The sequence below is a fragment of the Oratosquilla oratoria genome, chromosome 10 (genome assembly GCF_046742065.1).
Source record: "Oratosquilla oratoria isolate Oo_2021 chromosome 10, ASM4674206v1, whole genome shotgun sequence".
Lineage (NCBI taxonomy): Eukaryota > Metazoa > Arthropoda > Malacostraca > Stomatopoda > Squillidae > Oratosquilla > Oratosquilla oratoria.
This window is the reverse complement of record NC_134786.1, coordinates 7,525,970-7,550,969: the sequence shown is the minus strand read 5'-3', so window position 1 is coordinate 7,550,969 and position 25,000 is coordinate 7,525,970. Positions and strand designations below refer to the sequence as shown.

General features: G+C 41.6%; 2 protein-coding genes across 2 annotated transcripts in view; one reads left to right on the top strand and one right to left on the bottom strand.

Annotated features, from left to right (window-relative positions):
• LOC143029066 (uncharacterized) overlaps positions 1-25,000 on the bottom strand; it is a 136,370-nt gene that overhangs the window by 54,713 nt on the left and 56,657 nt on the right. The window lies entirely within an intron of this gene.
• LOC143028719 (uncharacterized) overlaps positions 1-25,000 on the top strand; it is a 102,725-nt gene that overhangs the window by 24,143 nt on the left and 53,582 nt on the right. Inside the window, exons 2-3 of the mRNA XM_076191089.1 lie at positions 19,504-19,827; positions 22,033-22,171. Coding sequence (XP_076047204.1) covers positions 19,505-19,827; positions 22,033-22,171 — 462 coding nt within the window. The 5' untranslated portion in view covers position 19,504. The remainder of the gene's footprint in view (positions 1-19,503; positions 19,828-22,032; positions 22,172-25,000) is intronic.

Genomic DNA, 25,000 nt, shown 5'->3' with positions numbered 1-25,000 from the left:
TCGGGAGACATAGTTTATCACGTGTTTATGTGATTGTTTTGCATATCTGTTTGTATATTTTGGTTCTTTTTAGCAGTGTCGAATGTTCTTTTTTCATTTGCATGAGACATTCATATAAAAAATTGTATAATTGTTTTTAGCAGTGTTGCATATTTTTTATATAATCATTCTAGATATAATACAACATAAAAACTTTGCAATTTGTGACAATACTCGCTTACATTTATAAAACTGTCTAAAAAAAATTATATGCTCACTGCGAAAATAGGACAAAGGAATGCTATTCATGAAATGACGTAAACATATTCTGACGTCACATGACGTAGGTCAAATAAAACGTCACATGAGAATGAAATGTTTTAGTTTCTGGAACTTTATCATGTGAAAATGAAGACAACTAACGGTATAAGTATAGTGAGCTTCTGAGGGACAGGGTTGGGATTCTTATGTAAGAGGGTACAGGGGTTCAAGTAAAGTTTATTATTACTAAGAAAAATTGTACATACTTGGTACTCTGGTCAGGATGATGATTACGAAGGATAATTGCCCACTTTGTTGAGAAGGAAGTTGTTCAGGGCAAGTTTACCATCACCCCCTCTTATCCATTAATTTCCCTCCAACTCTCCTTTATGCGTCCTTGTTATCTTTGCTCGTTCCTGGGTAAGGGAGGACAAACGTCCTCAGTTCACATTAGTTCGGACAAAATCCCTCTGCGTATGGACAAGTGTCTTACATTTGGATTGCTCCCATCTCCCTCTTGGGTTCTATACTATGCTCTGATTTTATTCTCTACATCTGTGTATTCCGTGAAACTCTAAAGAATAAAATATACTCGTTAAAAGCTTCCTTTTCCTACTGAGCGTCCTGGCTTTCTTATCTGCATTTGCTGCTCACACAAACGTATGTATGTTTGGTCCTATCGAGGTCGCCACACACCACACAATTAGTCAGTCCAACACCAAACGGATTCTACTCGTGTGTGTTGTTCAAAATGTCCGGGCGAAGGCAGCTCCATGTCTGTGTGGCAGAAAGAGAGCTCGCCCACGGCCACGACTAAGGTTCCCTCCCATGTTAGTAGTTTAACTTATAGTGTGATAAGCTGTAACTTAACTAACAGGGTTTCTAACGTTGTGCCAGTAGGCCTGTCCTAATCTTCTGGGATTCATTTAGCTGTTTTGTAGTTCTTTTTATTTTGCTGCACTACTTTTTCAGCAGTGACGATATGCAACTCTTGAAACTTGGCCTACGACTTTCAACGAAACAACAGAAGCGTTTTAGCCAAGTTGTTTTATTCATTGGCGTTCCGAGAGAAGGAATATGTCTCGTTTCCGCGCTCTTTTTCTAGCTTCCCCGGAGCCTTTGTTTGTTTTGTCACATTTCTAATCTAAATTCTCTTTCTTCAGCGGTACTCTTCAAGGTGGAAAGACTTTCCTTATTCAGTCTATTCATTTTCCTCCTTTTTCTTCCTCTTAATCACAGATCTCTTCGTGCAATGTGGGTCACCTCATCAAGCTTCTTTGATTTTTATCTATATTTTCTGTGTTTTCCTTCAATTGTGTTGAACGAATGCAGCCGAAAGTAATTACATTTCATTGTCCTATGATATTTCTTTTCCACGGATCCTGATTGATGTATAGCTAGAATCATCTCTGATCATTCAAACTAAAACTGAAATTCTTTCCTATGGTTCTCCTCCCCGCATTTGGTCCCTACCGCAGTTATTGCCTTGGGATAGCTTCACGTTGTAATCATCCACACACTCCCCTTGCCATAACAGGTTTTAGCCATTATATCAGATAAGGTCATGAGAGGTTATACCTGTAATTTCGAAGTCCGGGAAGGGACCTGCTGGGTAAGAATACTAGACACCTCCACACCGCTTCACTCTGCCACATCTGTTCCAGTCTCTTCCTTACACAAACATGCCTCCCGAGTGACTCACTCGCCACACCACTCCTCGACTCCTTTCACTTCTCTCCAGCCACAATCTCCTTCCACGCGCTTGGCCCCGGACCAGTCTTGAATTCTGCTTTCCTCTCTGAGGATAGAACGCTTAATACGTGTTTTCTATGCAGAATTGACGTCATGAAAGATTTTTATTCCACGGAAATATGTTAAGTGTTTAGTAGTTAAATGTTGTAATTATATAACAGAAACGTGCTTCAAAGATTCTAGCTGCGGCTGTATACACTTTTGTAATAGTTTCCTCTTCGTTATACATTCAGCCAGCTGCTAATGTTCTCATCTCCTTTCGTTCCGTGTTCCATAATGGTTCACGCATATCATGCTACTTTTTTCTTTTCTTTTTTCCTCTACCTTCTTTTTCTCTTCTTCTCCTTCTTCTTCTTAGCTGGTTCAGGTTACAGGCTGTCACCATGACGATACTGGTTCTTCGACAATGTTTATATAAACCATTCCATACTATTCATGGTTTATACATTTATCCTGGTTGACACCCAGTGATTTTATTTACTAAAGCAAAAGGGCTAGACAAATACGAAGAACAAAACAACCATGGCGGATTTATCGATAGTTGTAAAACCCATCTTCTCACGCAGAGTGCCCACTTACTAATTGGGACGGGGTTGTTTTTAGAAAAGGGCTGATGGTGCTTACAAAAGATTTAGGGCCGTGTTTTCGCGGGCCGTTTAAGCAAACACTTATGCCTGTTTATATGGCCCATACAAACCTCACGTTTGGTTAAGTGCTAGTATAGTCTTTGTTCAGACAAATGGTGGTAAATCATACAAAGGAAAGGGTTTAGGCTCCTACGTTCCAGTTACCGCTGGGGATGGGGGAAGGGAAAGGGCGCCTTTCAGATGAATAAAATCACTCGGTGTTTGGTATGGCACGATCTTCAGACCGCGACGTGAAGCCTTCACTCTGCTTTGTCAACGAAGTCTGTCCCATTCTTTCCACACGCCTGTATCCTGTACATCGAGTCTATCCTGAGTCATTTCCCCTTCCCTTGACCTCCTTACTCTTCTCGGTCCTCTCCCTCCACTTTCCCTCGAACTTCTTCCCACTCGCTCGTGTGCTGGCAAGTTCTCTCCATTGCTGTCTATCAAGAAGACGTGTACTAGGTGTGACTTGGGACATGTACGCTCCTTGTGTATCCCTCTCTTGTTTCCTTCCACCGTTTAACCTCCAGACCTTCTATTCAAACTCCTGTTTTTGCTGTTCTTCTCCTACCTCTCTTCTACCGCTAAGTAGCACAGTCAATGATATTTCTTGATGTAAGCTTCAAGAACCCTTAAGTGTAATGTATAGAGCTGCACCATTTCACAGCTTTATACGCTTCTTGTTGACACTCTTGAAGACTCGCATGGGGCACTACGAAGAGGTCTTGGCGTCTGCAGAGCATTTTCTTAGCGTGAATCTCAAGAACCTTGACCCATCTGCACAGAGCTTGCTCCAGAAACCATTCCAGAAGCCTTCCAGATATATTTTGGACCTTGTGAGCGTTCATTGCCCAAGACTTCAGGAACCTTTATCAGGTGGTATTGGACATCATTTGACAGCTTTGTACTAGCCTCGCTCGCACTCTCACAAACTCCTTCAGCAACCAACCAAGAGTTTTTCTAGAAATTTTTATATAAACACTAGGCATTTTTTGACACAGTTAAAAAATCTCTACCTAATGGTATTGAATATCACTCGTTCATAATTTTCTTCTGCCTGTTCACTATAACAAAGCTACTTCGGATGCTCATTAGAGAGATTTGAGATTCCTGTGCCTTCAGGATATTTTCTTCATTTAAGTATCTACAATGGCTTGTTGCTGTAGTGGTACCGAATTCGTCTGCTAACACAGCAGTCTGGTTTTGATCGTCCCCAAAGGGAGCAAAAAATCACAATATTGCAAACTGGTAAACAGCGGTGTGTGTGTGTATTACCTAGTTGTATTTTACGGGACGAGAGCTGTGTGTGTGTGTGTGTGTGTGTGTGTGTGTGTGTGTGTGTGTGTGTGTGTGTGTGTGTGTGTGTGTGTGTGTGTGTGTGTGTGTGTGTGTGTGTGTGTGTGTGTGTGTGTGTGTGTGTGTGTGTGTGTGTGTGTGTGCGTGTGTGTGTGTGCGTGTGCGTGTGTGTGTGTGTAAGTTCACAACACTACCCATAAATCGGACCCTACATAAACTCTAAGCTCCCATCAAGGAGGATTCTGTAGTTGTTGATCCCTCGTGATCCAAAACCATGTTGATGGATGTTGGAATCACATTCCTGTTGCTTCTCTTTAAAATACACCAACAACATCTCCTTCTGGAGATGAAACGCCGACATTTAGGTCTCCGGAATGATCTAAAGATCTCACTTAATCTGAAGACACACCCACTCAGCTCCCGCGTGTCCGTAATTTCACATATAGTAAGCTGACAGCCAGCTGCAACGTCTTTCTCTTTCTATACGGTGATAGAAAAACAGATTTACATTATTTCAAGACAAACTGCAATCCAGTTCTCATCCCAAATATGTTTAGGAGAGGAGCAGAAAACCGTTGATGGCTACTGAAGGGTTTCAGGTGGTGATTGAAACAAAATATAATTGTTATTGTTATGTCGCTATGTTAAAAGCTCTAACAAATTCAACATTGTTTTTATTCTGGCAGATATCTGGCGTTTTTTTTCTCATCCTAATCGATGGATCATATTGAATCCAGACGTATTCTCTCTCTCTCTCTCTCTCTCTCTCTCTCTCTCTCTCTCTCTCTCTCTCTCTCTCTCTCTCTCTCACTCTCTCTCTCTCTCCTCTCTCTCTCTCTCTCTCTCTCTCTCTCTCTCTCCTCTCTCTCTCTCTCTCTCTTTGTCTCTCCTCTCTCTCTCTCTCTCTCTCTCTCTCTCTCTCTCTCTCTCTCTCTCTCTCTCTCTCTCTCTCTCTCTCTCTCTCTCTCTCTCTCTCTCTCTCTCTCTCTCTCTCTCTCTCTCCTCTCTCTCCTCTCTCTCTCTCTCTCTCTCTCTCTCTCTCTCTCCCTCTCTCTCTCTCTCTCTCTCTCTCTCTCACTCTCTCTCTCTCTCTCTCTCTCTCTCTCTCTCTCTCTCTCTCTCTCTCTCTCTCTCTCTCTCTCTCTCTCTCTCTCTCTCTCTCTCTCTCTCTCTCTCTCTCTCTCTCTCTCTCTCTCTCTCTCTCTCTCTCTCTCTCTCTCTCTCTCTCTCTCTCTCTCTTTCAGAATAACCCCGTATTTGCAAAGAATCAGCAAAAGAATAATGATCCACCCGTTTTCTTTTGATCGTAACGAAAAGCTCAACACATTATCTTCTTTCTGGCTCTCTCAATATATTTTCACCTCTTGGCGCGGAAATCGAGCGCTCTTCCATTTCCAGTGTTAATGATCCTCATTAGCTCTCATTCCAGCCGATCCTTTGCTTCCAGGAGCCTTGGTTGGCTGTATGGTCATTAGCACTTCCTTTCTTTTTTCTTTCCAGACCCTCTGTCAGAAGTTATCCCCGCCATCTTTTAGGCGTTCCGTAATACCCTCATTCATAATCTACCGCTCCTCGGATCCCGTCGATTCTTTGGCTTCTTCCCGAAATTTTGCTTTCTTTTCGATTTTTTTTCCTTTCCAAAAATGGATTTCTTTCTCCCCCGCGTTTTTTTCCCTTTTGTGTACGAGTATTTAGGTATTTTGAATTCTAACCCGCTACTGTGTTTCATGCATATTCGTCTACCTTGTTGAAAGTTTTTTTATTGAATAAATGTTGAACAACAAAGGGTGGCCGAGGACATTGTGGTAAATGATTCTGTTAGCAAAGACACAAAGATCGCTAGCGGCGCTATCAAATTCTTCAATCCAGTGACATAACCAATAGCTTTTGTTTTAATTAAATCAAAATATTGTACCCAGTTGAAAGGTTGCTTGGGGGTTGAAGGAGCTTACAGCCATCTAATCCAGCGTTTTTCAATCAGGGTTCCCCGGAACCCTAAGGTTCCGCAAAAGGTCCCTAAGGGTTCCGCGGGAACAAGTGAGATGAGGTAATGCACTTTAGATTTTTTATTTAATTTCATATACGTAATATAACTAAACACGCACGACATATTCTTGGTTATTGTTATAATGTAATATAGGCATCATCCTATCTAACCTATTATCACGATGAAAATCAAATGAGATATATATAGTATATATGTTTGTTTTTTTCTTTTGCGCAGGGTTTCCTTGAGAAATGCAATTTATTTGAAAGGTTACGTAAGGGTTAACAAGGTTGAGAAACGTTGATCTAACCATTTTGGTAAAATTCTCATTCCTATGAAATTCTTCTTCTGACTAATCTATCTCCTCTTATATGAGAAATTGCCCTAATCTAGGAGTTCCCAAACTGGGGGTCACGACCCCTCCAGAAGGGTCGTGAGCCTTTTCCTGGGGGGTCATGGAGGGTCCAATTGTATATGCATTCAGCCACACAGATCCTCATGTTGACTTGCTCGTATAAAAACAAGCAAACACAACCTTCTCATTAGGGTACATGATTAAATCAGTCCTTGTAAACATTAATAAAAAAAATTATTGCTCTTTCTGTTGTGATTAATCTTTTAAACTTTAAGATTGTGTATGTGCGATATTGAAAATGAGTACGTTTCTAGAAGGTTTTTAAAGGGCATGGTAAGTTCGGTAATACTAAAAGGGGTCACGTATTGGAAAAATTTGGGAAACACTGTCTTAAACAAAAGTTAACACAAGGCTATTCTCGTTATCAGGATCAGTTCTCCTCGCCGCAAACAACCACACCACGTCAGGGTCAACACGAGGAAACAACCTCATCACACTGGGCTATTTTCCTTCAACCTCCAATTTATTGGCGTTACACACCGGTTTAGCTTTTACCGCCGTGAAATCATTATGGCAATCTATTTTGTTTTCTCAACATTTTACGTAGAATATAATTTGGTTGCTTCTCGAAAGCTGTGCTAACGCCTCTGCAAAGACGCAGAGCGCGGGGTGATCTAATAGAGGTGTTCAAGTGTATCAAAGGCTCTAACAAGGGTGACGCAAACAAGGTCATATTAAGACAACAGGACAGAACTCGCAGTAATGGATTTAAATTGGACAAATTTAGACTTCAGAAGGATATAGGAAAAAATTGGTTTACTAATAGGGTGGTCAACGAATGGAATAGACTTAGAAGCCATGTAGTGTGCTTTGAAACTATCTGTTGTTTTAAGAAACGGTTAGACAAATTTATGGATGGGGATGACAGGTGGTAATGGACAAGGAACTGCCTAGTGTATGCCTTATGGTCTCCTACAGTCTTCTTCATTCCTATGTCCTTAGATTAGTGCCAAAGGACATTGTGTGCCGAACTGTTGTGGCTGGTTTTTTGTTTTACTCTAATCTCAGACACTTTACATCTGTATACACATTAGCCAACAACAGCCTACGTAACTTGTGGCTGTAAAAGCTAAATCGACGGATATGGTATAGATGGAGGGAGGGCACTGAGCACAAATGATTTCCCTCTCGACTGGCAGGGGTCATGGAGAACCAGGAATTAACCTGGAGTAACCCATAATTATCCAGTAAGCGTAGGTTGTTCTTGATTAACATTAGAATTTCTAGTACCTAATTAGCAACGATGATGAAGATAAAAAGAACGAGTTTCATATGATGTCCCTCGTTTACCAGTTATGTTTTAATTACGTTCCGCCTATCATCCACCTCTTGACCTCTGATTGGCTAAGACGTACCGTGTACAGCCTGTGATTGGTCACAAAGGATGAACGCGCATTCAAGCTGTGCGAGAGATCGAGAGATGAAGGTATGGTCACTGACCTGTGTTTGATTGAATTGTTTCCTATGACTAGTTCCTCAGGTAGATACAGGGTCTTCCGAGATTCAGCGTTGGTCGAAGCTACACAAAGAAATAAATCCTCCTGGGATTTAAGGAGACTGCGTTGCTTCGGTAAATGTACCTTCATGAAAAATTCTCCCTACTGCAGAACCTGTCAGTAGACTCTTGGGTCTGAGCACGTGTAGTCGGTCAGACCCAGACCCCTTCTGACAGCTGGCCACGAGGGAAGTTGAACAGAGCCTGGATTTAGCGTCAAAGAGAATTGAAAGTCAGGGACCATCTGCGTCGCGTAGGCCGGACGCGCGTCCGAGAACTGCGTCGAAATGTAATATTGAATCCAGACTTCCTCTTGGTCACGGACACGCCTTTTGGTGCTTTGTTTCTTGTTCTTTCTTTCTGCCTTCGGAGTGTCTCCGCTTTACAAGACGAGTGGCCTACGTTGCATACGCGAAATAGACGTAGAATTCTCCGATACGTATAGAATGGGGATTTTACACACGCTCTCCCCGCAACTAGTTTGGGCTGCTTTTCTAACAAAATTTTGAATCAATGCATAACACGAATTTCCCTCTGCCTTTATTATATTTGAGACTAAAGATCTATTTGGCAGGGCGAATACATGTTAAGAGAGAAATATACATCTTTATTTGCATCAATCTATCGTAGTTGAATTTTACTATTTGGCTGGATGATCACATGTTAGGAGAGGAATTTGATTCACTTGTATTCATCTATTGTAGTCGTGATTTCGAACAAGATCAATCGTGCAACAAACCCAGTCTCCTTCATTTTTTGTTTCCATTTCAAACCGTATATTTGCTTGAATTCCCTATACTCTCTGGGAATAAATCATCCTTCCAATGGTCAAGCCACTGGAGGTTACATTTTGGTAAACAAACATAAAGGCTCTCTACTCAATTCGGCTGTGATTTTGCTCCATTTCTGAGTAATTGGTTTTGCGCCGCAATATACAAAGAAAAAGAGTAGATGGTGTGCGTCCCTTCGCTCGCTCTCTCTCGCTCTCGCTCTCGCTCTCGCTCTCGCTCTCGCTCTCGCTCTCTCTCTCTCTCTCTCTCTCTCTCTCTCTCTCTCTCTCTCTCTCTCTCTCTCTCTCTCTCTCTCTCTCTCTCTCTCTCTCTCTCTCTCTCTCTCTCTCTCTCTCTCTCTCTCTCTCTCTCTCTCTCTCTCTCTCTCTCTCTCTCTCTCCTCTCTCTCTCTCTCTCTCTCTCTCCTCTCTCTCTCTCTCTCTCTCTCCTCTCTCTCCTCTCTCTCTCTCTCTCTCTCTCTCTCTCTCTCTCTCTCTCTCTCTCTCTCTCTCTCTCCCTCTCTCTCTCTCTCTTTATCGACAGCTATTTCCCTCCTGGAAAAGAACTCGGAGCTCATATACGAGTATGACCGATGTATGGGTAATCCTGTGACCTTACACGCACACGCACACACACACCCAACTCCCCGCCCAAGAGAGTTGGAGTAACAACCCGATACTGAAATTACTTCAGCCCTGGGCGGGATTTGAACCCGAACCTCCATAGTGGCAACCGGGAGCTCTACCAACTGCGCCACGTGTGCGTGTGTGTGTGTGTGTGTTTGTGTGTGTGTGTGTGTGTGTGTGTGTGTGTGTGTGTGTGTGTGTGTGTGTGTGTGTGTGTGTGTGTGTGTGTGTGTGTGTGTGTGTGTGTGTATTCACTTGGTCTTTGGATCACGTGTTGGACTCGTGATCGACAGCTATTTCCCTCCTGGAAGAGAGCTCAGAGCTCGTAGGTCCGATCTATGGGTAATGCTATGACCTTGCACACACACACACACCCCCAACTCCCCGCCCACGAGAGTCAGAGTAACGACCCGAGGCACAGCGATACCGAAATAATTTCGGCCCTGGGCAGGATTCGAACTGGGTGCTGGGAGCATTCCTGCTTCCCAGTTCAGCGCTTTACCAACTATGCCACCGAGTCGGTGTGTGTGTGTGTGTGTGTGTGTGCGCGCGATCCCTGATTGACAGCTGCCATCCTTCCGGATGGAATCTCAGAGCTCAAAGTTCAATCAATGGCTTATGCTACGTTCTATACACGCCACACACTTTAGTTTAACTTTTAAGTAGAAGGTTCAAGCACCGTGAGCGAGGCTAACTACCACAGAAGAGTGTGTGTGTGTGTGTGTGTGTGTGTGTGTGTGTGTGTGTGTGTGTGTGTGTGTGTGTGTGTGTGTGTGTGTGTGTGTGTGTGTGTGTGTGTGCGTGCGTGCGTGTGTGGTCTGTGTTAATGCATACATATAAATATGTGCGTTTATGAATGCTTACATATAGGCGTGTGTGTCTGTGGTCTGTGTGTGAACGCATACATATAAATAATGTGCGTTTATGAATGCTTACATATAGACATGTGCGTGTGTGAGTGCACTCATGTATACATGAATGTATGTGTGCACATGTGTGCGTGAATGAACATGTGTATGTACATAGACATTTGCATCCAGGTGACGTCAACAATTCTCCAACAAACAAGGAAAGCAATACGTCCCTGAACCGAACCTGTCAGCCACATTGCCTCCACTGTCAGCAACATAACATTCTGTTCTCTGTATTCTATCTTGAATCACGTGTTGGACTTGTTATCGATAGCTATTACCTTCCCGGAGGAGAGCTCAGAGTTTATATATGGAGCGATCTATGGGTAGTGATGGCGCCGTATATTATACGTCAAACTTTGTCTTTATGTGGTTGTGCCTATCAAATACTTCAGGATTCTCGATCATTATAGATTTGATTAAAATCCTGTTATAGATGAACAAAATCGTTAGACGATACTTAGAAAGTACTTGTAAGGAGAGTCAATTTATTTGCTGTCTACATGATATTTTGATAATTGTCGCTGCCTACAATGTAGATAGCTCTCTCTGTTGGAAATTTCTCAAATCCGAACGAAAAGTTCAGAAATTTAGGAACTCCTGTATTTCTGAAACACTTCCCAGAGTATTTTCGAAAGACATTTTCGTTACGAATTTCTGAAGCCTCTGTATTATAAAGAAAAACATCCGAGATAAAATGTCATGATCTTGCTCCCCAAATTTAACTACTAAAAACAAAACTTCCTCTGTACAAACATTCCATACACCTTTATACATTTGTTGTATTCAAGAAGAGGGACAGACAGGACACTTGCGAAGAGCTACCCCCCGTTTTCTATTTGCTTTTATTAGGAAAACGTTATCGGCCATGTTTGGAAACTGCCGCATAGCTCCATTTACATATCCTTGGCACCCATACGCACCGAGACAGCAAGCCAGCTCCCCATTTCACAATCATCTCTTGGATTTATATCAAGTATATTCCATTGACCTTCTCCCCCTAACAAAGGAGTTTACTGGGTCAAAAGACACGCCCCATAGCAAAATACCCACCCTCCCATCTCAAGGATGAAGGGAACCCCCTCCACTTCCGGCACACTGCTCGAAGCCGAAGCTGGATTATCCCCACCAATTCACCAGACGATCCCCACATCTATAACTAACGAATTTGTACGAATTCATTTTATATAAAACAAGATATAGAGGCCATAAAGATAACAGGGTCTTGAGAAGGAATCTGTGGCACAGTCTGAAGCTTGTATTGAACTTACAAGTGATTCACCGTATCTTGCAAAATTGCACTACTAATTCATCTGATATAAAACAAGAAATTGGGGTCTTAAATATAACAGAGTTTTTGAAAAGAGGTCCCTGACATTGCCTGAAACAAATGTGAGTCCTCTGTAGTTTGTTAATACGTCATATAATACAAGTCAGCTCGTTTGTCTGTCTGTTCCTTCGTCCGCTTATACATTTCAACCCTTCAACTGTACATGGGGATATGCTTAACTGAATGAAACTACTTGAAGGTAAATAAAGGCGACCAAACCCATACAACAAAGCTGTTGACTCGGGGGTTTCTAATTGCCCCTCGCTCTTTTTCTTTCTCTATTCTGCTCTCACCGCACATACTATGTTAAACATGGAGGAGCCTAGTCCCTTTCGGCTCTGTTACAGAATGATACAGTTTAACTGTACCTTTATGCTCTTGTGTGCACGCACACATACACTAACACATGTACACATATGCTTACACTTACAAGCGCACACGTAACACTGAAGATGTAGTTATACGAAAGCGCTCTGCTTCGTTAGTTTACTTTTCCTAGTGGTTACTCACGCATTTGTGAACACACGTTCACTAGTGTTTTTATTGCATATAGGCGTAGATACAGATATGCGCACACAGGAAGGTATGGTTGAAAACAAACATTCATGTGCGTGTTCACGCCCATGTACACATACGTTCGCGTACATGACCTCATTGCATAGTCTGTGGATTCTGGAGTGAGGACTTCCGAGCTGTTCTCAAGCTGCATATGACCAACTCAAACGAGCTGTGGCGTACTAGCGCGGAAACCAAATTAGGGTTTGTCATCTCGCACGCGCGCGCGCGCGCACACACACACACACACACACACACACACACACACACACACACACACACACACACACACACACACACACACACACACACACACACACACACACACACACACACACACACACTCACACTCACACTCACACTCACTACGGCAGTCCGGGTTCGAATTCCGTGTAAGGTCACAGTATTACCCACAGATCGGTCATATATGAGCTCTGAGCTCTCTTTCGGGGGAGGGGGGGTAATAGCTGTCGATCGCAATTCCAACCAGTGATCCAAGATTATAGTGAATCGCACACACATCATAAATTACATTGCCAAAGCATAAATAAAATCCCAGACCACACCGAGGTTTGATGCAGAAAAAACGAGGAATAATCAAACAAAATGTTAACGCAGTTATTAGAAAACCACTACAACGTATTGCTTAGGTGTCAATCGAAATACACATACCATACATATACCAAAGGCTTTCTTCCCCCTTACACGGGAGGTAGCCAAAAAACAAAGGCAAAGAAACCACTCCCACCCATTCCATCCATTACACACTCCACTCCCTTCTACCCTCTTCCCTCCCTCTTATCTTGGCACCTCCTGGATGACAGGTCATCCCTACATCTTGTACACTGCCCTGGGTCAGAAGCAGTGTCGTAAGACACAGCACATCCACGGCAAGACCGCTTCATTAATCGAAAAAGAACCTTAAAAACTGAACAGTTTCTGTTCGGCACGCCATCTCATCGTGAAGAAAACTTCCATTCGCTGACTGTCCTGATTGGCCAAATTGTCTCTACCTATTTCCAGATTACAAGTACGTCCTGACAGCTTGAAGCCGTTATTTACCATCGGATAAGCATTTAGTGTGAAAGTGTTTTCCGTTATGTACCTTTGTACTCACCGTTGGATTCAAAGTTTGACTGAATTATACGAAAAATAACTAAAAAATAACATCATCGAGTCCTCGACCGACACAAATGTGTCGGCGATCAACGGAAGCGTAAGGTCTGCCCTAATTACCCTAATTACTGAGACTGAGGACCAACTAACAACAAGCCTAATTAACCTCGCTCCACGCTGGAGGTTAGCGTTTGCGTTCATTAAGACCCGGTGTCATAGGATGCCGATTTCATCAAACAATTTCATCCAGTTAAATGGGAATCTCTCGTCCCATTATTTTTCCCCCCATCTCCGATTAATCGGCGCAACCGTCCACCTCGAGTTATTTGATATCCTGGAGGAAAATTAATTCCCTTCAGCATATCAGATTACTTCCCGAAAGCTGTGAGCTACAAACCTTCTCCAACAGTCGGAGTAAAATTAGCCCAGTGTGATAATACCGGGCTGAGCTTGTAAGTTGTGTATTGAGAAGTGTCTTACTGGCTCGTGTGTGTGTGTGTGTGTGTGTGTGTGTGTGTGTGTGTGTGTGTGTGTGTGTGTGTGTGTGTGTGTGTGTGTGTGTGTGTGTGTGTGTGTGTGTGTTTGTTTGTGTTTGTGTTTGTGTGTGATTCACCATGGTCTTAGATTACATGTTAGACTCGTGATCGACAGCTATTTCCCTCCCGGAAGAAAGTTCAGAGTTCATGTATGACCGATCTATGGGTAATGCCGTGACTTTACACGCGCACACACACACACACACACACACACACACACACACACACACACACACACACACACACACACACACACACACACACACACACACACACACACACACACACACACACACACACACACACACACACACACACACACACACACACACACACACACACACACACACACACACACACACACACACACACACACACACACACACACACGCACACACACACACACACACACGCGCGCGCGCCAGTAAGACACTTCTCAATACACAACTTACAAGCTCAGCCCGTGTGTGTGTGTGAGTGAGTGAGTGTGTGAGTGATATTTTTTCTCTTTCTTTGGACCAACTTAAATACGCAAGTAAGCTAACAGCCGCGTTAAGTTTTAAGCTTCTCAAATAAGTATTTAGAGCACGATTTTAGAGCAATTATGTAAGTTTGTTCCATCGTCATTTCCCAGATTAGGTCGGCAGAATCTGGCGGCACATTAGGAATGTCTCGCAAGCATGCTATTTGCTTTTGCTACGTAAAAACAACTTCGGTTACCGATTTTTTTTTCTTCCAAATTCCAAATGTCAAATTACTTTTGTGTCATAGAGTGAGAACCTGAATGACGAACTATGAAGTTCTTACGGAAGTCTTAGAATATCGTGACCTTAATGTACTAAACACACTTGGACTGTGAAGTAGATCAGTACACTGAATACATAAAATAATAATACCGACATCTTTATACAGACACTAAGCCATTTTTATCTTTATCGTCGTATTTTTCATTCATTTATCTATTTCCTTTTTGTATATCTTCGTCATTAGTTAGCTGTGCCTACCCCAGCTTAACTTTACCTTGGACAACCTATTTTAATCTAAGTTAATCTAATCCAAGGCAATCTGACCAAATGCCTCAGGGAAATTGCGGCCAAATGGGCGATATTGACATCTTAATTAGCACAATTGTTTACTAAACTGTCGCATCGATGTCGCTAATTGACCAACTTTGACTCGTTGGTACGTTTAAATGGAGTTTCAAATGACGCCATCATTAACATTTTAACTTATTTTATTATCCTCTGGTGAGCTTGTTCATTTTGGGGAAGATAGCCACCTCTGAATATCTAAATTAATGTCGACAAATAAATCTAATTAACACTTTCTGAGGGAAATTGAAACTGTCCGCTATTTTCACTCATTCCTGAGTTATTTTCACTCATTCCTGAGTGTCAAATCCACAAGTCTGTTTTTTTCTCTGTACTTATTTTATCTATTAATCTATTCTACTTCACCTTGCTTTATTTTGTTTAATTCTAATTTATTATTTTGTTATAACATTGCCCTCACTCCTTATATTAACCTCTCAGAGCTCGTCAAATTTGATACATTCAGAAAAACATGATTATAAAAAATGTATAGGAATTCTATTGCCTTACCGTCTGCATGATTTTCTTTGATGCACTTGACTTTTCTAAGCAATTTAGTCACTGTAACACAAACACATTTCACTGAATCACGTGCGCAACACTAAAATCATTTAAGCACAAAGACAATCGATACTTCTTGATGTTGTTATAAACATAACGGTACGACAGTATGTGACGAAGATCAATTTTGGTTCTTTTAGCTGGTACAAAAGTCAAAATTTCTGAAATCACGTATAAAAAATCTGGCGTTTAATTTTTAGTGTCATATTGAATGATTAATTAACAAACAATTCCTTGATGCGTTCAACGGCTTGATAATTATTTGTCAAATGCGTACTTCAGAAAATGTCAGCCGAGAGGACCTATGACGTAATGTCGTTCCACAAATTCCCAACGGTTTTCAGAACATGCAATTAGAATTCGACATGCATTATATTTAATAACAACATGAATTTCAAGTCTTTATTTTGTGTAAGAAAGAAAAATGTAAGCAAATAGTATAAGAGATTATTACATGAAGAAGCTTGCATGACTAAAATATACCATCAATAATAATACACAGATATTAACCTTACATTAATACATCAGCTGTGGCAATGAGTATATGTAAAACTAACATCAATTAGGTACCATTTAATAAAGTAGCCCTCCGGTACCTAGAATAAAAGAAGGTTTGAGAAAGTCATGTGATGAGTTTTATGATAACGCTATGCACGATGGTCTATTGTATGTTTGTTAAACGCCAGGCGATTTCATTCAATTGAGGTGATATTCTACAAATTAATTTTTAACACACACACACACACACACACACACACACACACACACACACACACACACACACACACACACACACACACACACACACACACACACACACACACACACACTCGATAGCGCGGTTGGTAGAGTTCCCGGCTGTCACCACGGTGGTTCGGGTTCGAATCCTGCCCAGAGCTGAAAAAATTTCAATGTCGCTGCGCTGTGAGTTGTTACTCCAATTCTCGTAAGCGGGGAGTTGGGTGTCCGTGTGCGTGTAAGGTCATAACATTACCCATAGATCGGTCATATATGAGCTCTGAGCTCTCTTCAGGGAGGGAAATAACTGTCGATCCCGAGTCCAACACGTGATCCAAGTTCATGGTGAAACACACACACACACACACACACACACACACACACACACACACACACACACACACACACACACACACACACACACACACACACACACACACACACACACACACACACACACACACACACACACACACACTCACTCACTCACTTTCCGTCTGGCCGCTTGAACTTTCACCCTGACATTGTCGAAGTCTCCAGGACTCTCCAGCTTTTGTCTTCTCAGTTTCTTTCGTACCCGGAGCTCATTCCGGATCTTCCCTCTCTCTCCCCTTCTCCCAATTATGGTTCACGGTCAAGCTGCCCAAGTCCTTCAGACTCGCGGCATCTCTTCCTTATCTAGGAATGTTTACGTTTCTCATCGCCTACACTCCCACACACTCCCAAACACACATACATACACACACAGACAGACAGACAGATAGACACACACACACACACACACACACACACACACACACACACACACACACACACACACACACACACACACACACACACACACACACACACACACACACACACACACACACACACACACACACACCGTGCGCTCACGTACTAACTCACTTTCACTCTTATTCATTCTCTCTCTCTCTCTCTCTCTCTCTCTCTCTCTCTCTCTCTCTCTCTCTCTCTCTCTCTCTCTCTCTCTCTCTCTCTCTCTCTCTCTCTCTCTCTCTCTCTCTCTCTCTCTCTCCCTCTCTCCCCCTCCCTCCCTCCCTCCCCCTCGTTTTCTCTTCCTTCTCTTTCTCTTTTTTCTTTTTCCTTTTTCTTCTCCTTCTCCTCCTTCTCCTCCCCTTCCTCCTTCTTCTTCTTCTTTTTCTTCTTCTTCTTCTTTTTCTTCTTCTTCTTCTCCTCCTTCTCCTTCTTCTCCTTCTCCTTCTCCTTCTCCTTCTCCTTCTCCTTCTCCTTCTCCTTCTCCTTCTCTTTCTCCTTCTCCTTCTTCTCCTTCTCCTTCTTCTCCTTCTTCTTCTCCTCCTTCTCCTTCTTCTCCTTCTTCTCCTTCTTCTCCTCCTTCTCCTTCTCCTTCTCCTTCTCCTTCTCCTTCTTCTCCTTCTTCTCCTTCTTCTCCTCCGCTTCCTCTTTCTTCCTCTTTTTCTTCTTCTTCTACCAGCTTTAACGTGATATGTCCGGTTGGCTCGAGAGTCGAAGCGAGTTTCATGATGATATCCAAACAAGATGCCAATGCGCGCTTGTTTTCATTTGGTCTGGGTCTCATCGGTTTTCTTACCTGGCAGGTCCCTTCTTCGTCCTTGGATCCTGCTTCTGTGTCCCTTCTTCGACTTTGTAAATATTGCGTTAACTTGTTTTAACCTAACATGACCTAACCTAACTCTCGTCGACTTTTTGTCAATAATTTACAATCGCATGTCGGGTGTGAAGGTAATCAAAACGCTAAAATATTCTTGAAACAAAAAAAAAAACAAAAAATCTGAATTATTCGAACCCCGGAAAAGGAGCTTAGTTGTAAAAGAATTTAAGTCTTGCCGAGTGGAAATCGATACTCTTGCACTACAAATATGCGATTTGTATATTCATTCTATCTGCCGCCATGCGACTTTATTTACCACTAGGGAGCTCATGGCCAGTCATCGACCCCCATTTTGCTATGAGAACGCTGACCTTCAGCTGGAAAGAAGTCAGACATCGGCCAAAAATAAATTGCAATTCAGGTCACCACTGTGAGGCGGCCAAGCCGGAAAAATCGCATCCTCTTTTAGTTCAGTCCCAAGTGTCTTGAAAGATATATTCGTCATTGTCCAACCAGCGAATGACAATGCTCTTTCACGAAAAGAGTTGTTCTTTGGGGTAATTCTAAGGGTAGTGGAAGCGTGGCTGTCACTTTCAACGATACTTGCGTAAAAGAAAATCCTCAAGGGATACAAATTATTACAAATAGACAAACAAAATTAAGAAGAAAAAATGAGAGAATGGAAGGAACTAGAGGAGGATAAATAATGATCTCATTTGACATGGATGGTGTAGATCTGCCTCAGGACCTTTGTTGAATTATTAATAATGTCATTGGTGAATGTTAGTATAGGCGAAAACTTTTGGAGTAAGTCTCCTATTCCCCAATTATTTTCAGTATGTATGTATGTATGTATGTATGTATGTATATATATATATAATATATATATATATATATATATATATATATACATACGGTTTATTGGGTATAGCGGCATTACTGCTGAAAATATGCAGCCTACAGAATTATAAAATTATAAGACTATGACAGTGCAAAGATGTTACAAGCATAAAAAACAGTACGCTAAGGAACAGCTCTGTGCGTGTGTGTAAATGAATATAACTTTGGACGAGATCACTATGGATTTAGAGAGTTTGATGTAATACATGTCGAACGAACCCCAGATGATTGTTAGGGGAGATGATATTTTTACATCTATCTTAAGACGACACTTATTTTAGTCTTCCTACTCTTCTTCTGCAATGGCTCTGCAATGAAAATATAAAAGAATCCACACGTGTGTGTATGTGTGTTTTATATGTAAGCACGTGTCTATCTGTTTGTGTAAAAAACTTGATTTGTACGTATGTATACATAACCCTCTAAGTGTGAATATATATATATATATATATATATATATATATATATATATGTATATATATATATATATACATACGTATGTATTTATATGTGTATGTGTTACATAGGCACGCATGTACGCATATGTGTGTATATATATATATATATATATATATATATATATACATATATATATATAATATATATATATACATATATAAATATATATATATATATATATATATATATATACATATATATAAATGTGTATATGCATATGTATATATATATATACATATATATATACATATATATTATATATATATATAAATGTCTATATGTATATACATATATATATATTATATATATACATATATATATACATATATACATATATATACGAGTATATAGATATACATATATATATATATATATATATACATATATATATATATATATATATATATATATATATATATATTGCATACATTGAGTCATTATGCATGTGCACACCCATTGCATTCTTCCCCAAAAATAACGAAAATATTTAACCTTTTTTCAGAATGCTGAAGTGGACCACAATAGGTGTGCTATTCCTGATGACCTTGGGTCAAGTAAGGTCACAATGTTTCACCAGTGCCGATGACCTGTCCCAGGTTGGGGACACGAACCTCGACGGCATTACCGACTTCAGTCTGGATCTTATGCAAGAGCTGTATCCTCACAATTCCACGGATAACTTCTTCTACTCGCCCATGAGTATCTGGAATGTCCTTTCTCTTGCCTACTTCGGCGCTGAGGGGAACACTTTCACTCAGCTCCAGCAGGCTCTTCGAGTTGGCGACAAGGTGGCTACCCTCAAGTCATGGAGAGCCCTGGAATTCTTGTAAGTTAATCTTCTGCAACCGGGGGGCGTGTCATAAAGTTAAATACAATAGTCTGGCGGTAGCTAGAGGAATTATGTATAGTGTCACCTAGTACAGCAAGAGTTAAGCAATATTTCCAATAACTCTTTCATTAGAACAGCAGGGAAATTAGCCAAGTAGACCTAATGCACATGAGCCCCCACCTTCACCCAGCAAAATTGAGCTAATTGTTTTCCGGATTCACATGACTCAGAGGTGAAATTAGATCATGAAATTACAGAGCCAGGTATCGAAGGACAAGTCACTAAGGGATATTGAAGAGAAGGGGTAGTAGGGATGATAAAGGAGAGATTGAAGGAAGGCGGGAGAATGGAGGGTCATAAGTGAAATATGGAGAAATTTCCAATATAGAATCTCCTGAAGAGACACCTGGAGGGAGCTAGAATAAACACTGAAACTGGAAAACGAGGCGAAAGGGTTGTCGCATACGATTGCCTTGCGAAGAGAGGCTTATGGACCTTAACTTACACTCTCTGGAAAGACGCGGGGTGATCTAATAGAGGCGTTCGAGTGGATCAAAGGCTTTAACAAGGGTGATGCAAACAAGGTCATCATATTAAAACAACAGAGTATGACTCGCAGTAGTGGATTTAAACTGGACAAATTTAGATTTAAGAAAGAAATAGGCAAGAATTGGTTTACTAATAGGGTGGTCAACGAATGGAATAGACATAGTAACCATGTAGTAGCGAGTGATTAAACTATCAGTTGTTTTGAGAAACGGTTAGACAACTTTATGAATGGAGATAACAGGTGGTGATGGATATGGAGCTGCCTAGTGTAGGCCTTATGGTCTCTTGCAGTCTCCTTCATTCATATGTTCTTATTTGTGACTTCTTAATTTCCTCCACATCTGCTAATCTCGGGTAAGCTTCTTCCCTCGTCCATAGGGGTATCACCAAAGTCCCAATTATTGTGTCAGTAGGCTTGCCTCAGATGGGGAGAGAAGACTGAAGGGTGATATATAATGGTTCTTTTAAGCCGTCTGTATTCTCATTTCTTGCCTCCCTTAACACGGCCACATATTTAATGGATCTTTGTTTTCTGAATAATTACAGACGATTTTTGTCAGGGTGGCGGGACTGGAAAAAATTGGGCCCAATTCCATCAGGATCATTTTCACCTTCTGAATGAAATAAAAATCTGGAATTAGGTTCGTCGAACGCGGTTCGACAGACACGTGTTTAAAGTGATGTGTGAACGTGTGAACGGGGTTTAACCAACGTGTTCGACAACCAAGTACCCCGTTCACACATCACTTTAAACACGTGTCTGTCGAACCGCGTTCGACGAACCGTTAGTCCGTGTAAACGCCCTCTAACAAAATCCGTGAGACAGGTGTCCGTGTTGGAGGCTCTTCCATGTCCGTCAATCCTGGAAGTGTGTATTAGATTAAAGTTTTCATGTCATTGATCATGGCTCCGATTTTTGTTTTGTTTTTCCACCAAGTAGCCATTATTTACAAAGAATGAAATGGGAAATTCTTCGCCTGTTCCATCCCATACCGGGCGTTGGCTGCCTGCATGTTTTATGCTTTTCATATCTTAATGACATTGGTGACGTCACCACAGATCAAGTCACTGCATTCCTTCGTGATTGGAGACTTCCTCTTCAGAGAAAGATACTGATCGCTTTCGACTTCTGCAATTCCTTTACCACATCTTCTGGGTGATGTGCTTCCATGATAGACGCGCCTATTATTACTGACAAAAATATCAAATCTCATCCAATTTACTTCCATCACACGTGTGTCTTTCATTTCTTTCATCTTAAATCCAGCGAAGATTTCATGATCAGTTATGGACTCGGTTTCACTTTAAGCTGGAGCCACTATATATACGAACTAATGGCGTTTTTTTTTTCTTTCTCTCTAACTTGAAAATATCATGCATGAGGAGACGGAGACGGGTATCGCCAATTAAGTGAAACGGCCTTGCTGTGGATGTGCTCTGTCTTACTGCACTGCCTCTGTCCTTGGCCTTGGTCAGGATACAGGGATGACCCGTCATCCACAAGGAGCCAAGATGAGAGAGGGGGCGCGTGTCTTTGACTTGGCTACCCTCTTTATAAGGAGGGAAAAGGCATTGGTATATGGGTATAAATAGAAAAATCTCTACAAACCCATTACTAGAACCTTCTTATATCCGTATCGTTTTCTTTGGCAGGTATACTATGCGGCAGAAGAACAACACAGCTTACACCTTCAACGTAGCCAACCGAGCATACTTCGATGAGAGCGTCCAGCTCAGGAATTGTGTGAAGGCCTACCTGCACAACGAACTCGAGACCATCGATCTCGACAACGTGAGTGCAAATTCTCGAGCTCTCGAGTCTAATTCCTGGGGTCTGATTCGTGGTCGAGATTTTGGAAACCCGAAGGATTTAAGAAGTTAGGAAAGAAAAGCAGGCAGGATAAAACTTGAGTAACAACTTGGGTTTACCAACGAGAATAAGAAATTCGATGTTTGGGGTCCTTTTAGTGCCTGATTCGTGGTGGAGATTGAGCAAAGTTGAAGTTCAGGTGGACTTGAAGAGTCCAAGAAGGAAGGGAAGAAGGGCAAGCAAGGAGTCTGGTAATTTAACTCGACTTTTGATCCGGCGTGTTGTAATTCTATCTGGAGCCTCAATTTTTGAAAGTTGGTGTGGTAGCCATCCCGTCATTGTTTATCATTAGTTTCATATCCTTTGAGAAACTACTAATTGATAGACCCCTTTTTTATGTATTACTGTTCCTAAGTTTCCTAAGTTTTGAAAGTTGGTGTGGTAGCCATCTTGTCATTGTTTGTTATCATTAGTTTCATATCCTTTGATAAACTACCGATTGATGAACCCCTTATTTATGAATTACTGTTCGGAAATAAACTCATCTGCTGGGATTCGAACCCCCGCCAGAGCGAAATGCTTCATATAAAGCGAGGACTGTACCGCTTGTACTACATCGACCCTTCAAAACAGAACGAATTAGGGTCGATGTAATACAGGCGGTACAGTCCTCGCTTTATTAGAAGCATTCCGCTCTGGCGGGGGTTCGAATCCCAGTAGATGAGTTTATTTCCAATAGTCAAAATGACACAAACAGAATTACTGTTCCTAAGTTTCATGATAATCACTTCTGTGGTCTATGGACCTCTTTGTGGATCTCTGGATTTTCAGACGATGACATTTACCCCCTCTCCTCCCTTGCCCCTGGTTGAGGATTGCTGCAGTTGAAAAAAAAATCATACAAAATTTCATAATGTCAAAATATTGTTCGAAAAATATCAACACCATGACTTCTTAATTTCCTCCACATCTGCTAATCTCGGGTAAGCTTCTTCCCTCGTCTTATACGTGTATACTTAATTAAGACTTGTACGTCGCCCTGAACTCATCTGGCAGAGCCGTCGTACAGCCAATTTCCGTTAGAAGACATTCAAATCAAACATTATTTTTTCTGCGAGTTAGACCCTTGTTGATGTATATATTTTTTGTTCCTTCTTTCAATTTCTGACCCTTCCTTTTCAAAATGCACGATACTGAGAGTGTGGAATACCAGATCTCTCTAGTCATCATCATTCCAACCAATTAGGATCGACCTCTATCTCAATTTCAACCAATTCATGTCATTCCTCTTCACTTCCTCCTCTTCCTCTTTTTCCTGTCCATGCTCCTCCTTTTCCTTCTCCTCTTCCTTTCCTCCTCTCCCTGCCACTTTCTCTCCTCATTTTCGTTTTCCCCTTATTTTTTCTCCATTTTCTTTTCCCCCCTTTTCCTCCTTCCCCTCCACCTTCTCTTCCCCATCCTCTTATGCTTCTCCTCCTCCTCCTACTCGTCCTCTTTTTCTCTTCCTCCTTCCTATCTCCTTCCTCTCGTCCTCCTCCTCTTTCTTCTTCCTCCCCTTGTTCTTCTTATCCTTTCTCTCTTTTTCTTCTTCTTCCCTCTTTTTCTCCCCCTTTCCTAATTCTCCTCTTCCTCTCCTACATTTTCCAATCTACCCTCTTCCCCCCCCCCCCCCGTTCCTCCTCCTTCCCCTCGTCCCCTTCCCCCTCCTCCCCGGACTGGTGCAATCCAACGAATTTCGTTTCATCGGAAAACTAATTATCTAGCGCTCTGACGTCTTTAACCTCTCGAGAGCGTGTGAGCGCATTGGGCCGAGAGGCAGAGGGGAGGTGTGTGGAGGGGGAGCGGGATTCTGCGGTGGCACTTGCTATTCACTTGAGATAAGGGTCGAGAGGGTCCTCACTTTGGTCTGGGTCGGTGTCTCAATAGACCGATCAAGGTAGAGCAGCGTTTTTCAACCTTTTTACCCTTGCGTAACCTTTAAAATAAATTGCATGTCTCAAGGAACCCCTGCGCAAAAAAAAACAAAAAACAAACATTTACCATATTTTCCTCATTTTATTTTCATCGTAATAATAGGTTGGATAGGATTATGTCTATATTACATTATAACAATAACCAAGAATATGTCGTGTGTTTTATTATTTTTCGTATATGAAATTGAATAAAAAATCAAAAGTGCATTACCTTCTCTCACTTGTTCTCGCGGAATCCTTAGGGACCTTTTGCAGAAGCTGAAGGTTCCGGGGAGCCCTGGTTGAAAGACGCTGAGCTAGAGTGTCACTATCCAAGAAATTTAGAGATATCGCCTAGCTTTTGCTAAATAGAAATGACAAATCGCACTGAAGGCACAAGTATGGTCGTCATCTTGTTGGTATTACGCGTTTTATTGCGGCTCTCGTTCCACTATGTCTTCCATGAGATGAGATGATTCCCTAGAAGGTAAAGTGAGAGTACCGTTTTCCTTTCCCCAATGAGATCTCTCAATTAAATAAGGTTATTAGAAATTAGCCAAAACAATACCCCTTAAAGAACACTATCCCCAAAGAGCGTCAAGGGGATTTTTCCATAAAATTAATAGAATCGTCCTGTTTCAACCAGAACAAAATCTGTAGACTGTTACACAGGAACAAAGGGATTAATGTGTCACCGTAGCAGAGGATTTAAAGGGTTAGATATTTCTAAGTTAACTTATTTCTCCACAGTGACCGTAAATTAACACTTGCAGTCCGGGCACTAAGAAACGATGTTAATCGGTTAAGGTAATTTCTGTGATAATGAAAGGGCTAATTCAGTGTTTGTTTGGGGTTTATG